The following is a 17,071-nucleotide window of genomic DNA, read 5'->3' as shown; positions in this document are numbered from 1 at the left end:
TTAATTTCTTATTAATTTCTAAATAAATAAATTAATAAATTTAAAAAAATCTTACTGACTCCAAACTCTTGAAATGATAGACAGACAGACATTTTCCAATGCATAATGCAGTTTCATGGCTGCTAAAAATATCTATGGCAGGGAAATTCCCTTAATTCTCCCACTATTAGCTGGTGGGGCAAAAGTTCATTTTACCTTCAGCTCCACAGCAGCTGAGCCAATCAGCATTAAAGATTCACTGTCCCAGACATCAATCTGCAGGGAGTGAAGCGCCAGGTATCGCAGGAACCAGCCCCGTTCGCCTGGCTTGAGGAACTGCGGGTCAACTCGGTACTGCAACTGCAGACCAGGACAACCTGGGTAAGAGGAAAAGAAAAGTACAACAGGAAAGAACAAACATGAATACCAAGAGACAGAAAAAAGGTTTGTGATTAAAGGGATGGGTTTAGTGGCCATTTCGAATGAGAGTGAAGTAAATCACCCATCTTTAACACAAATCTCAGGTGGGTGAGAAAACGCAATGTCCAATTCTCTGAAGCAAGCAATCAAGGACTTTTATGTAAAAACCAAACACTCTTTTGAGCTCGGTTTAGCCACCAAGCGAGATGTGTGGGAAATTTACAAACATTTCTGAGCTCCATCCCTTTTGCACGCGCCACATCCTGTCAGTCATGAATATCAAACACTGGCAGTGCCACAGGCACTGATGTTTTCTGTATGTTCCCACATGTTTCCCTGTTTCTAAAGTGATGACAGAAATCAGTTCTGAAAATGCTTGGGTAACACTGCATTTACATTTATGTTTTTATGCAAAGCTGGAGAAGGTCCTGGACCAATACTTTATGTGTAAGGCCTGAGCAATGATTTAAAGTAGTGTAAAGAAGTGTAAAGCAGCATCAGTGATGTGCTCGATGGGATGTATGGCAGATGCTGGTAGGCCAGAAAAGAAGGAACGTGTAAAAAGAGTAAAGAAGTGCAAGGCAGCATGTTTGATGTATAGCGGAGATGTTGACAGACTAGCAAAAAGGCAAGTGCAGTAGTTAAACCATGACATGTCCATAGTCTGGATGAGGATTAGCGGCCAAGTTAAAGCATTTTTTTCTACTAAACAGACACTTCGGCCACCTTAACAGAATTAATACACAAGTTTGCGGGGGGTTTTTTGTGTATATATAGTTAGAAATCACTCTAGTATGCCGATTTGGTAATCAAGAAACCTTTCTTTGTATTATTACGTCTTGAAAATGGTTATGCTGCTTAATAAAGTGTTGAAGAACAGCATTTATTTGAAAACTTTTGTAACATTATAAATTTGAAATATTTTGTAACATTATAAATGTCTTTTCAATTTAGTGCATCCTTCCTTAAAGTGTGCACATACAGCCTTAGATCTGAGTAATCTAGTGTAAAAAGAAAGTGGTAAAGGTCCAAGCACAAATCCCTGTGGAACTCCAGTGGAGTAAGGCGTGTAAGCCTTTCCAGTTGACTTGGTACTTACTGGCATCCAGGTAGGATAAAAGCACTGACCTAGAAATGAGCATTTCTACCATTTTAAGGAGATCAATAGTTTGTTGTTTGTAGCGTCAAATGCTGCCAAAAGATCCAGAACAAATAGTATAGAGTTAAGCAGGGACACTCTAGTGATGTGAGGTTATGAAAACAACAGCAGTTTGAGTGGAGCGACTGGATTTGAAGCCTGATTGATGGGGTCAAGCGGGTTGAGCACAGTCAAAATTGAACACAAATGAACACAACAAATCCTGGATGCATTTTGATTCATGGCAAAACAAAACAAGCAAATGCAACCGTAATGCTTAATGAAGTCAAAATGTTAAACTGACTGTTGCTTTTACATTGTACTACTTCAGGCAGAGAGCCAAAAATATTATTTCTTCATTGGAGAGAAGTGCAATGCTCAGCCGAGAATCTGGTATGAGAAGATGTTATGCAACAACCAGTAATTGCACAATAACAGCCTCATATCCCACAGGATACAGATGTTCCCTCCAGACATCAAAAGGTCTTCCGCACAACATCATCATTCAGCCTGTAATCTTTATGGTACTGTATGGCTCATTGTCTTGTATAGTCGGGCCAGAGGTGGGTTTAAGGGCTGAGCTAAGTGCACTGTGGCATAATGCTTTAACGCCTTATAGCAGGGGTCTTCAACAGGGGGTCTGTAACCCCTAAGGTGCCAGATAATTATCATTTGATCTCAAACTATTTTTTGTGAATAAATAAATAAAATGTAGTAAAATAAAAAACTAAGTTCAACCAAAGATAAAAAAGCTACTGTAAATGTTTCATCGTTTCTCCCACATGCAATATACACTGTACATTATTGGTAATTATTTTTTATTATTTGCAGTGTAAGCACAGAACATAGTATGTAAAACCACAACATTGTAATTTCTCAATGTTACAATGTAAGAAATTTACTAAAAAGCACACTTTGTAATAATGTCAAATTAAAAGTGTTTTTAAATCATTATGTTTTAATTATCTTTTGTTGTGCTTTGGTTAGAAATTACATACATATAGCGCAAAGAAAACAAAAATAACATAATTTATTTAACAATTCTTCTCCCCCGAGTTACATCTTCTGCCATTTTGGAGAGTATCCAAGACCGTAATCGACGTAATTAGCGTTGTTTACGTTCAGGGGAGAAAGCGCGCACATGAACGTAATCTGCGTAATCAGCGTTATTTACGCTTGGGGGAAAGCGTGCGTAAGCATTGTGATACTCTCTAAAATGGCGGAAGACGTAACTCGGGGGAGAAGAATTGTTGAAAAAATTATGTTATTTTTGTTTTCTTTGCGCTCAAAAAGTATTCTCGTAGCTTCGCAAAACTGTAGTTGAGCCACTGATGTCACATGGACTGTTTTACCAATGTCCTTACTACGTTTCTGGACCTGGGAACATTACAGTTGCTTTGCTGTCTATGCAGGGTCTGAGAGCTCTCACATTTAATCAAAAATATCTTAATTTGTGTTCCAAAGATGAACGAAGGTCTTACGGGTTTGAAACGACATGAGGGTGAGTAATTAATGACAGAATTTTCATTTTTGGGTGAACTATCCCTTTAATGTGGTTCTATATGTGACCCTGGACCACAAAACCAGTCTTAAAGGGTTAGTTCACCCAAAAATGAAAATTAGCCCATAAATTACTCACCCTCAAGGCAAGCTGTTTAATGGCAGTCAGCGGGTGTTACAGTGCATCAGTCCAAAAGAAGTGAAATAAAAAACGCATCGATTCACTACAGGAGGCCTTTGTTCACCCCCCAATTTTTAATATAACTCCGACTGGATTCGTCTGAAAGAAGAAAGTCATATACACCTAGGATGCCTTGAGGGTGAGTAGTTTATGGGCTAATTTTCATTTTTGGGTGAACTAAGGATTTTTTTGCACCCTCAGATTTCAGATTTTCAAATAGTTGTATCTTGGCCAAATATTGTCCTATCCTAACAAACCATACAAAGCTTATTTATTCAGCTTTCTGATGATGTATAAATCGCAATTACTAAAAATTGCCCTTATGACTGGTTTTGTGGTCCAGGGTCACATATGCATCAGGGTTGTGCGCCATTTAGAATTAAATTAAATACCTTTTCAAATTTGATTAAATTGCTGAATTTTAATTTAATTTCAATTGAAGTAGCAAACAGTATGCAGAAGTGCAATCTATAGACAGACAGACAGACAGACAGACAGATAGATAGATAGATGGATAGATGGATAGATAGATAGATAGATAGATAGATACAGACTGACCAACAGACAGATCAATAAATAGACTGATAGATAGACAGACAGGCAGACAGATAGATAGACAGACAGACAGATTTGCACAACCCTGATACACGCTATTCTAGACCAGGTTTAAAATGTAACACTCAGTTTTATACAATATGTAATGGGGATCCTGCTCTGTCTTTATTTTCACCAAGTGGTCCTTAGCCTGAAAATGGTTGGAGTCTCCCGTCTTACAGGGCTGACTGTGAGGACAGTGCTTGCACACTCACGTTAGATGTATTCCTTATGTATGATATTACATCTCTTCTGAAATAAAAAGGCTGAAAGCAGACTCTTAGAGCTGATCCTCTTTTACCCCTGCATCTCTTCGTCATGCTCTCGCACTCTATCACTCTCTCATAATTTCTTCTGTTCTCCACCACTCTATCTAACTCTTCAACCTTTGTTCTATCTCTATCGTCTATTTCAGTGGTTCTTAACTGGGGGTGAGGAGCGAAATAACTTAAAATTAAAGTATATTCAGTTAACAAATTGTATGATTAATATGTTAAATATGAACATATTAATTAAGTAATCTGTGATATTCTGTGTTTTGGAGCAGCTCAAGCCCTTTCTCATCAAACTGTGAAATACAGAATGAACGGCGGCTCAAAACACCGACCACTGCATGAGCATAAGATACGCAAACTACATCTCTCGGCTGGATAATGCAAGCCAGTGTCGTGCTAGTAAATCGTACATTAGGCACGCGTGTATCCGTTATTATTGATGCGTAAACAAACTGTGTACGTGCGCTCTTGGCGCACTGATCTCTATAACATCATATTTTTGTTGAAAACAGTTCAGTACAGGGGCAGTTTCTTCATTAGGGCGACGAGTGCGAAAGGGAGGGATTTTTCACATTCAACCACAGCTGTGTCACTGTTCTAGACTGTTTGTTCTGCCTCTGGATATATAGTTCAATCATCATCAAGTCACTTTGGCCAAGAATCGCCCAAACTGTTCTCATAGACTTCCATACAAAGATTTTTTTTTTTTTTTCGAACTGCAGGCACCACAATGCAATCTCTATCCCTGATAGCACACGTACATCACGGAGATGTCTATCTGACGTCTGCATTTACATCTGCAAGATGTATTTTTTAGTGTTTGCTCATCTGCAATACGTCTATAGGTCGTTTCCTATTAGATGTCAAATAGACGTTTAGAAAATGTCTTTAAGATGTTTATGATTTAGAATGTATGTAAAACTGACACCTTAGAGACGTCTATCAGATGTTTGTACACAGCAGATGCTTTCCAGATGAAGAGATCTTTAACAGACATCTTGCAGACATACGTGTGCTATCTGGGTATGAGTTCCGGGAGGGCTAGCACTAACGTGCTTTCGTCATCATACATAAACTTGTGCAGCGATTGGTGGGAACAAACATACCTCTATTAATAAGAAATATGTAGTCAGGACTAGTCTGTTTGCGCTGAATAAAGCAAACCAGTATCTCACCAGTAAAGTTTAGATGGATGATGATTGTAATGGAGGTAAAGATGATTACGCAATCATACACTATTAGACACGTCAGTCCGTTATTATTAATATGTAAACAAAGAAATTAAGAATGTTTTTATTTGCTTTTTTAATTTGTGTTTTGCTCTGTTTAATAATTCTGAATGGATCCGTATATATCCGAAAACTCACAAAGAAGCGTGTTTTGGAGCAGTTTGTGAGGATCAGTGGTGTTTATGTACATATGGGCAGCAGACGCTCCAAACACAGACACAATTGCTTGTTCTGACAGAGGAACTATTCACTGATGACGTTGACCCGCCTTTAGATCGCTGAGTTTTCACACATTCAGAATGTTTTAATTTTTCATTTGTATTTTGGTGTGTTTAACAATTTGGATTTGTCTATAGATTAGATTTGGCATCTCCCTGTGGTCTTGTTCGGTATGGCAGGTTGACTTGTACTTATTTGTTGAAGTTACTGTATAACTGAGCTTTAAATACTTTTAAGCACTTTTAAGTTGTAAAGAATATCTGCAGTGAGACGGGGGCCTTGGAGTAAAAAAGGTTGAGAACCACTGGTCTATTCCTTCATTCTTCTTAGCTGGTCGCTGTAGGCAAATGAGAGGCTGCCTACTCATCATGAGACAGACATCGGATACTTTAACTAGCCAATCAGTAAAGGCCATTTCAACGCAACAGCTGGTGAGATCACTGTACAGCTACAGTTTTACCTCATAGTGGGAGTTTTGTTCAGGCAAGATGTTGCTTGCAACACAAATAAATCAAGGCAATGAGCTTTAGCCAAGATTTTCATGGTATAACATGAGAGCAAAAAGCCCCACTCCGGCAGTGGGAAAAGTGTATTTGAAGTGCTCTTAGCTCAACATTTTAAGGTGCTTTGAAATATCGGCTTTTGCCAGTCTGTGAGAAACTATTGATAAAAATAACTCACATCAGGGGCAGGTAATAAGTATTTTTGGCAGCCGTATGAACCAACAGAGCCAAAACTGTTTTCTCAGCATGACCAAGTTCATCACAAAGTCACGCCGCTTCTACACTCCTTCTTAAAAGCAATTACTGGACTTCAGCCAAGAGCCGTAAAAACTGTAATTGCTAATTTTTTAGAGCTTTATTCACTAAAACACTGCATGCGTTGCGGTTAAAAACGGCTATAAAGTTTTACACAGACATTGATCGAATTCAATAGAACAAAAAAAGTGATACTGGCGATTTTGAGGAGTGCTATAAATACACATTTGCTTTCAAGGATGCTTCTAAAAAAAGACAACCGATTATTCAAATGAAATAAACATGTTGTGGAGTGCTGAAGAGAATCATAAAGCATTCGTAGGAGAATGGTAATCATACCAGAGCTAAGTGTGCCATCCTTGTTGATAACAGAGAGGACACAGGGGTAATCAGAGTTGGATTTCAGCTTGCTGTTCCTTTCCAGGTCAAGCAGCTTCAGACGCTCTGTGGTGACAGGGGGGAAGCGGTAAAGCTGGAAGGTGAAATGGACAGTGCTGGGCCAGTCTGAATTCACACCAGCTTGAGGGACCCTAGGGAGAGACAGACAACTGATTGGCATTGGGGAATGTGGCATAATTGAAAAGCAATGATGACATTCATTGAGATACAACTGGATCTGTGAGGACATTGCAAATGATTTAAAAGAGATAATATTCGGAGTCCTTTGGTGGCGGTTTGTTATGAAGAATCAATCTGAGTGACTTCACAATGACGAGCAAATCTCAGTGACTCGATGATAAAGAGCCAGTGTGAGTGACTCTTTCATAAAGAACCAGTATCAGCGATGCAATAATGGAAAGTCAGTTCAAGGCACTCTATGATGAAGAATCTGTCTGAGTCACACCATAACAAACTTATTCCACCACTTTCCAAATGCTTTCCACCAGATCAATAGTAACTACGCTGAACAAAATTATAAACGCAACACTTTTGTTTTTGCCCCCATTTTTCATGAGCTGAACTCAAAGATCTAAGACTTTTTCTATGTACACAAAAGGCCTATTTCTCTCAAATATTGTTCACAAATCTGTCTAAATCTGTGTTAGTGAGCACTTCTCCTTTGCCGAGATAATCCATCCACCTCACAGGTGTGGCATATCAAGATGCTGATTAGACAGCATTATTATTGCACAGGTGTGCCTTAGGCTCACATTTTAGAGTGGCCTTTTATTGTGGGCAGCTTAAGGCACACCTGTGCAATAATCATGTTGTCTAATCAGCATCTTGATATGCCTCACCTGTGAGGTGGATGGATTATCTTGGCAAAGGAGAAGTGCTCACTAACACAGATTTAGACAGATTTGTGAACAATATTTGAGAGAAATAGGCCTTTTGTGTACATAGAAAAAGTCTTAGATCTTTGAGTTCAGCTCATGAAAAATGGGGGCAAAAACAAAAGTGTTGCGTTTATAATTTTGTTCAGTGTAATTTAAACTTTTTTTTTTAAAACAGAGGTCATATCCCAAGGAATCAAAATGTCCTTGATCTTTTTTAGATGAAGAAGTTTATTGAACTATGAAAGCATACTGTAACTTTCAAAACTAAAAATTCCTTCCATTTATTAAAACTCACTGCAAAAAAGGGCCTTTCCATACTTCTGACATTAGTCAGATGATGTATTTAATGTATTTAAATGCAAAACAAATTAATAATAACTTTTTGGCGAAACAAAAACAAAACGTGAACCTAAAAATAATAAACAAATAAATAAATAAATAAATAAAATGGGGAAAAAATGTATAACCCTAAACCTAAAACTAACATGCAATCATTAACCATTCTAACACTAACATTAATAAAGTTAATGCTATAAGTTAATAATAATAATAAAGTTAATAATAATATTAATAAATGTTATTAAAGAATAACTGCCAGACTGAAACCTAATTAATTTAATTAAAAACAATAAAACAGTATCCTTGTGCTAGAGCTTGAAAAGCTTCAAAGATTTTTGAAGTCAGAAAGAGCAGGTCAATCATAAAACAAAACTTCCCATTTAATCATGTGGAGCTTCAGCATTTCCTGAAAGCAAAATCAATAACTTCCTTGCAAATTCATTGCACTGTGGCTCCTTCACAGTAGAGAAAAATCTATAATTTTATTTTTTTTTCATTCCAGTTATTTGTGATTTGTTGAAGCAGGACTTTTGGGGAGAAGTTACTTCCTTAAAAACATCATATTTTAAATCAATTTAATTATCCAGTAATGGTCCACTGCATTTTATGTAAGCAATAATCATCCATCACTGAACTGCTCCACACCTGAAGAAACAACTTCATTCAACACCAGGAGCTCAGGGGCGATGGGTTTAGTCAGTCAAACCTGAAGGTTTAAAAGCCAACATGGGTTTAGAAACCCAGGCTGCCGTTACATCAACAAGAGGATAAACAAATGATATAAATAATTAAATGAAAGGATATAAATGAATTAACCAGAGTCCAAGGTGACATTTGAGAGCTATCAGGGCAGTGTGAAGAGTTCGTCTCCATCCTCAGCAGAATGAATTAAAAGTGGAGGGATAGATTATTGGCCCTGAACCAACACTTGAAGAGCTGCATTACTATTGAAATAAAGGATCTGACATCTCCTGTTTTATAGCTAGTGTTTCAGCACTGCTCGTAAAGGCTGTAGACTAGAACATACTGCTCTATAACAAACCTGCTTCTTTTTAATCTTTTTAAGCAGATAAAGGCATTTTGTAATTCACTATTAAAAATTCTAATATATTATATTACTTCTTAATATCATTATACATTTTCAATGCAATTTTTGGCCTTTTTCCCATTGCTATGAACAGCTTTTCCTGGAATACACAAATAACCAATTGAAATAAACGATTTAATTTAGTAGAGTACTTAAACAACATTATTCCAGATGGATGATGTTAGAACAAATTAAATAACATTCACATTAATTTCCAATATGTCTGTGTTATTCCAGACACGTCTACAATTTAAATAGATTGCATGCAAGGAAGTAACCTGTGACAGTGTGTTCAACAAGCATAAAACCTTTTTAGTTAACAATTTTTGAGTGAAAAGATGCAGAAAATTATTTTTTAAATGCTGATTTTAATGCCCACAGATAAAAGCAGAGTATTACCGTAGATACATAAATATATAAGTCATACAGAAAAAACACCTTGGAAAAGAACACATTAGAACAAAAAATAAGATTGCAAACTATAAAATGCAACCAGTGTTGCTATGGCCGACATTCAGAATTACCTGGTAAAAGCCAAGAACTGAATAATGAGAGTGTTGGCCTGCAGAGGATCTGCTTCTTCTCTCTGGGGGTTAAAGTTCACAGGCTCAGAAGGATCCAGAACCTCGGCCACCTGGTTCTGAATGTCCAGGATCTGAGGAAAACCAGAGGAGAAGAGCTGTGCCAAAGATCTCCGGGAGGTTGATCTGGAGGAGCTGAGATAGACAAATCACACATGCAGTTAAAAAAAAAAAAAAAACCTGGCTGCCATACAATTTCATGACATTTGCAATGATAATGTAGCTTTCTCCAATTACCTAAGCATTTTGTTACTGAACATCTGCCATACTGTGTCTTATTCAGTTCTGTGTGCGACACAGATTTTTAGTTACAGTACTATACCTGAAGCGCATGAACTGCCAAATGCTGTCAAGACAACACAGGACACAGATCAGTAAACAGATGTGGCAGCCTACTGTGCGCTATCAGATACATTCCATATGTCGTCACAGTATTTCACATGTACAACTGTGTCAAATGTCAGAGCTACAATGAAATCATCTGGAGTGATCTGTAATATGTCCCGCTGTGATATCTTAAATGGCATCTCACACATGAGATATCATCCATGGTTTTATGAGGCTTATATCAAGCACCACTTTCTTAAGAACTCCATAAATGACTTCTTTCCTGAAAGAATTGCATGCTTGCAGATAAAAGCACTTGAAATATATTCTGTTAGACATAGAAAGAAAATCGCACCAAGAGAAAGCAAAACAGAGCAAATACAATAAAACGTGGGTGGTATAACAGCTGTTGCACAGAATTTTACAGCACAGGTGGATTTTTTTCATATATATGTGTAGTTTATTTAACAATGCAGAACTACAATCTGCCTGCTGTCAGTACAGATCTGAGAACACAATACAGCCTTAGAGTTCCATTGCTAGAGCTTATATCTACTGCTGAACTCAGGTAGAATATGGGAAATCTGAATAAGGAAAATAAAAGTCAATATGATATCAAAATGGACTGTTTACTTAGTGCAAGTCTTATTATGATTTAATAAAATATGCATATTATTCCAAACAAAAAATGTTTCATTGTAATAATCTTAAAATCAAAATAAATATATGTAAAACATTTCACCCTCCCTGTTTATACACCCTCTATGATCAATATGGCTCCTCAGTAAAAATATTTGACCCTGTACTGAAGCTGTACGAAGCCCTTTTCCAACAATAAGAAAAGCAAAAATATATGTGAGCTTAACAACAGCAGGACTTTAATGTGTTCTTCCAGTGACTCACAACTAATTAGGAGACACAGTAATTAAGCCTACACTTATACCAGGCTTTTAATTACCACAGACAAAGAGGAATATAATATTACCTATGGATCATGGTCATTTTCTGCTGAATTACACATTAATAAGCCTTGTTTATTATTTTCACACTCGCCTGCCCAATATATTTTTGCCAGGATATAGCGAGAAAAAAAAAAAAAAGATTAAGACTGAAAGAGAAAGAAGAGAGACATAACAAAGGTAAAGGCAGACAGAGACTAAAAAAGACACAATCTTCTCGTTTTGGTAATCATTTTTTTTAACTTTATTTGTATGCATTATTAATGCATAATCGGTATACTAAATTAAAAATATTGAATTACATGATAAGCTGATTAATACAAATCATGGTTAATCAGCACTATCAATATTTGCTGAGAAAAGCCCCCAAATGAAGATAATTCAAAACATTATTGTGGCGGACAAAATTACTGAATAAACATTATAAAATGGGCTTTATTTATTTATGTATGTGCGCATGTATTTTATAAATATATTTTTTTAAATTACATTTTAATTCAATTTAATTTATTATTGAACATTATCCTATAACTGGCCCATAGAGTCCACAGCAATTCATACCATAATTGAGTTAAGTGGGCATGATTAAATTAATTAAAAATGTAATTATTAAATAAATAAATAAAATTATCATATCTAAAGGCCTTTTATGTTCTAGTTATTACAAACTTGATCTCAAAACTGCATCTTTAATGACATTTGGCTTCTCATAATGACAACAGACTTCAGGGAATTGGACTCATTACCTGCAACTCATTTAAAACCCTTAGAACAAGAGACAAGATATGTATTATGTAAATGTTTTGTCACAATGTCTCAGGGAAGTCAAAAGAACTTCTGTCCTTGTCTGTGATAGTCTGAGCTCTTCATAAAACACAGGCATACAAATCTAACCAAATTAAGGTCCCTCACATAGAAAAAAATATCATTTGAATTCACCTGCAGTAGAATGTAAGAACTTAATTCATTCCAGCTAGCTTAGTATTTAGACTTCAATTTTAATTTCAAAGGTCTCAATCAGATATGACAACTGACTCAAACTAGAGTTCTTATTTTAAATAAAGTTTCATGTGACACAATTCGGTTCCTTGTGCTTTGTGAATCTGCAGGGCCAGATGTAAATAATGTATGTCTTTGGTCAGAATCAGATGATGAAGATGAACAGACACCAAACAGCTCCTGAATGACAACTCTGCACTCCGACTAGGGATATATATATATATATATATAAAGTCTGTCTATCTGTCTATCTATCTGTCTGTCTATTCATGTATCCATCCATCCATCATCTACCATCTTCATTCATCTATCATTTTGGTTAATGATGTCAGAACTATGAGCATATTATCATCATGTATGTAATACTAACCGTCAGGGCATTTTATCGTGATTTATCGTGAAACCGGTAATCGTTCCATCCCTAACTCCGACAGACTTTAAATGGCCATCTCAACTAACAGCTTCAGCAGAACTGTTGCCACTTTTAAAGGACAGCACAAGCCCACATATAAAAATAGACAGGGCCCCGAAATACTTCAGCTAAAATAAACATGACATAAACAAATGTGCTGGTGTCTTGAAAATGGAACAATGGCAACAGAGAGGGATATTGAGAGAGAAACTGGCATTAGAGAAAGCAGCAAATTCATGCATGATGGGGATATAGAGTAATGTTCTAAAGAGGATATATCATGGAAAAAAGGATTTTCCTCACTCTTTTGAAAAGAAATAGTTCAATGTATTATGTATACATACTCAAAACACAAATAAATAGACTTTATATACAGCCTATAAATTCCATATATATATATATATAGACTTTTCATATCTTACAATTCAAACTTTTCTTCTCACAATTGCGAGTTATATATATATATATATATATATAAAGTCTGTCTATCTGTCTATCTATCTGTCTGTCTATTCATGTATCCATCCATCCATCATCTACCATCTTCATTCATCTATCATTTTGGTTAATGATGTCAGAACTATGAGCATATTATCATCATGTATGTCTGTCTGGTTCTCACCCAGCAGCGTGTGTTCCGAGGGTGATGACAGGGGCGTGTACTGGAGCGAAGGTCAGCTCCTGCATCTCATCCTCTTCCTCACTTCTGTTTCCCTCTCTCTCCTGCACACTCAGCTCCAGATGAGCTATGCTGCTGGCAACTGGACGCTCCTGATTCAGTTTAATCCAGCACACAGGCAGAAAGAGAGAAAAACAGACAAATTCAAAAGTCATTTTGGACTTAAGTTCAGTATAAAAAACCCCAGAGGCTGTGATGAAGTTTTAGCTCATACATTTTCAGTCTACAATTATCTCTCTCTGTGAGGACTCTGAAAAATACTGAGAATATTTCATCAGCAAATCTAAAAAGAACCTCCTAAAATGTGCAAACAAAAAATCCATATTCGAGGGTAAGGACAGATGTTTAGGAAGCAGATGAGAATGTCAAGACAACAAAGAGGTCAACAGATCAGAGACAAACTCTGTCAGGAATATTCAGTATTGAAATCTTCCACAAAAGATAACACACCACAGCCAACAGAAAACTAACATCCAAACGCTCTACAAGAACTTCAAGTTCTTTATGAAACGCCTGAAGACACAACTCTTCCGCAAGGACTTCATCAAAAACCAATTACAGCATTTTCTATACTCCTTACCTAGCTTCAGACAGCACACCCACAGGCCACCAATAGTCTGTTCATTGACCGTCAGATTTATATTGCTAAAACAATTGGCAAGTATTTTCTCAATCAGACAAGCTTTAATCTGATTGGCTGGCTTTACACAGTTTCTTGGAATCAAGGTGCACTTTTTTTTTGCCCTTAAACAAAACTTGTTTCTTTTGAAGACACACTCATTTCCCTAAGTTTTCAAGGTTAGTGACATCAAATCAGATATAAGATAGTTCAGTTTGAGACTACTAACTTACTGTAAATAGAATTGCATATTTTGTTGCAATATTATGTCTGTGAAATAATAGACAGATTGGATTCAGATTATTCTTTATAGTTTTTCTTTACAGCTGAATAGCTTAACACAGATTTGCACTTTTCCTCAGTGGTCTAAGAAAGTGGTATATCAGATAAATCATATTAGATAAACCTACTCCTAAATGACATGAACAAAAACAAAACGAAAGATGCCAACAGTCAAAGTAAGGCTACTCCTTACAAAAACCTTTATTAAAATGAATGAATGAATGAATGAGTAAACAAGTAAGTTTCACTATCATACACTACTGTTAAAAACTACTGTTTTTAACAGAGAAATTAATACTTTTATTCAGCAAGGATGCATTAAATTAATCAAAATTGACAGTAAAGGCTTTTACATGGAAGCCAGTTAATTGTAAACATTTTATTAAATTGTATTAATATCTCACAATATTACTGTTTCTGTATTTTTGATCAAATAAATCAGCATTGGTGAGCATAACAGACTTAATTGAAAAAAATCAAACATCTGGCAATCTTTAGCTCTTTGTATCACACTTCTAATGTTAGTGCCCACTTATGATGAATTGCTTGTGTGGTAGTGATCGTCATTTGCATTTGTGCCTGCAAAATAAATAAACACAGGTCTAGATGTAGGCATGCTGGTATATGCATTCAAAATCACATCCAATCACACACACACATACAAATACTATGTAGTCTCATTAAAAAACACAATCGCAGCACTTCAGCCAAACTGCAAGTGAATTCCAACATTCTGCATTTGTGTTTTAAAAGTGGTACAGCTCAGGATGTTCACAAAGCTTTGTCCACACAGACTAATATTTCTAAGTCAGCTGCAACCAAATCCAAAAGGAATTTGAAATTCTAACTTGAAGATAAGACAGGGAGATTCATAGACAGAAAAAAAAAAAAATGCACAGGGAATAATTTAACACCATCACAGAATCACCCAGAAATGACAAGCAGGAAGTTGAGCAAAGCACAAATTTCCTCCCTAATCTCTGCAGAAGAGTCCATGTGTGGCACAAACAGCCTTAAACAAATGTGGAGGCGGTAACAAAGCACTTTATATGTTTATTTACACACTATCATATAGTCAAATGCACCGCATGACTAAAGGCAATGGCATAAACATACATGCTCCCACACATGATTAACATAATATCTGTGAATATCTTTGTGCAAAATGTGTGATATTATTTACCCACTCTATACAGGCTGCATCTAACCACACTGTATTTCCATTAAAATAAAAAAGCACATTACATTACAAACCGTTCCCAGTCCTGATTTCTCAGCATGGCTAGCTGGTAATGCTGTAGAACAGCTGTAATAATGCACTGATGGTTTTATCGTATAATACAGTATATTTTTACACAGGAAGGTACATTACACTAAAAGAACAGCTAAACATTAAAAGAATTACATTAAAAGAATAGTTCAACCCAAAATATGATGAACATTTACTCACCTGCAGGTCATACAATATGTAGATGAGTTTGTTTCCTCAAATTTATCACTTGCTCACCAATGGATCCAATGCAGTTATAAAACAATTTATAAAAACATCACAATCATCCACAAGTAATACACACGACTCCAGTCCACCAATTAATGTATTGTGAAAAGAAAAGCTTTGTGTTTGTAATAAATAAATCCATCATTAAGATGTTTTTAACTTCAAACCATTGCTTTCAGCTTATATATGAGTCCTGTATCCATAATATTGCTTTCTCCAGTGAAAAGACATCTTGTCTGAATCAGGAAAGAAATATGCACAGATCATCCACCTAGCGAAAACAGTTCAAAATGGCTCTAAACATGTTGGTGGATTTTATTGTGAGAGGGCAACAGGGGATGGACTTTTTTACTAGAGAAAGTGCTATTATGGATTTTGGCCAGAAGCGACGGTTTAAAGTTAAAAAGCCTTAATGATACATTTGTTTATTACAAACATGCAGCTTTTCACTTCACTAGAAATTAATTAACAGACTGGAGTCACATGGGTTACTTGTGGACAGGTGCGCCTTAAGATAACCAAAGGCCCCTGGGCTACAGCATTACAGTGCCAGTTAACATTCACAAGACTGTTCTGCGTAAAATGTGAATATATGCAAATTCACTCTTTGCCACAAGATGGCGCTTGTGGAACAGCAGAATTATATAGCCGTTACATAAAGTAAACACTACGTTATTACGGGCATTATACAGAGGGAATATGAAAGGAAAATGCTGTAGGGATTTCTTAATATGAACAGACACTGATATCAGCATTCACAAGGTTTGCTAATCACCCAGCACATGAATCCCATATTCTTGGTTGATTTCCTGTCAGTATGGTAAACTCATCTACTCATGAGATCGAAACTAATTCGATCAGGAGACGACAAAGCTTTCTTGGTATCAAGGACTGAAAGAGTTCATTCACAACCTATAGAAACCCCATGTCTTGGGACCCACCAATGGATGGAACCATTATGTCCAGAACAGGAAAAGGATGAGTAAATTAAATGATGCCCTCAGGCAAGCACAGGATATACAGCGTGACGCCACATGACTATCACATGTTTAACCACCTGCTTCCTGCATGACCGAAACCCTTGCTTTCTTGTGTCACAGACAAAGAAACAGAACATTGCATTACTATTTTAAAAGACAAATCGTTTAAAACATATAAGTAGTGAAAATGTATCCACTGTATGGGTTAGGCCGTATATATATATTTTAGGTGTTTATCGAAACCATGATACCGTTCAAATCTCTTTCTTTTTTTCCTTTTCTTTTTTTAGTCTATATTTTCTATCTATCTAGCTTAAAAAATTCGAAATTTGTAAACAAAACCTTATCAAGCTAAGAGTCAAATTTTATCCAGACAAACTTTACTTTTATAGTTAAAAAAAAATAGCCAGGAAGTTGAATCTGAATTTGAATTGGAATGACAAGAAGATGAATTTATTGAATTAAAATTCAAAGAAATTCAACACAGGTAAGTCACTCTTAGAATTGTATGAAGATGTTTTATTAATTATGATGAAATATATAAACTACATTTCAAAAATATCTATCTATTCTATATCTGAAAATTCTGTTTGTCCAGCCAACATTCACATTTTATCTAGGCAAATTTTACTTTTCTTGTAGTTACATTTCTTTGAACTTCAATTAATTTTACTTATACTTTCTTATTTTCAGATTGCAATATGGCTTCCTGTTTGCTATCAATTCAAATATAATTCAA

General features: G+C 36.0%; 1 protein-coding gene across 1 annotated transcript in view; it reads right to left on the bottom strand.

Annotated features, from left to right (window-relative positions):
• Positions 1–17,071, bottom strand: part of nphp4 (nephronophthisis 4) — a 163,441-nt gene that overhangs the window by 29,716 nt on the left and 116,654 nt on the right. Inside the window, exons 13-16 of the mRNA XM_016559763.1 lie at positions 12,897–13,045; positions 9,521–9,712; positions 6,633–6,823; positions 196–356 (exon numbers count right to left, since the gene is read on the bottom strand). Of these exons, the coding sequence (XP_016415249.1) occupies positions 196–356; positions 6,633–6,823; positions 9,521–9,712; positions 12,897–13,045 (693 nt within the window). The remainder of the gene's footprint in view (positions 1–195; positions 357–6,632; positions 6,824–9,520; positions 9,713–12,896; positions 13,046–17,071) is intronic.

The sequence above is a fragment of the Sinocyclocheilus rhinocerous genome, unplaced genomic scaffold (assembly GCF_001515625.1).
Source record: "Sinocyclocheilus rhinocerous isolate Xijiao unplaced genomic scaffold, SAMN03320098_v1.1 scaffold558, whole genome shotgun sequence".
In the NCBI taxonomy this organism is placed as follows: Eukaryota; Metazoa; Chordata; class Actinopteri; order Cypriniformes; family Cyprinidae; genus Sinocyclocheilus; species Sinocyclocheilus rhinocerous.
This window is presented reverse-complemented; position numbering and strand designations above follow the sequence as displayed.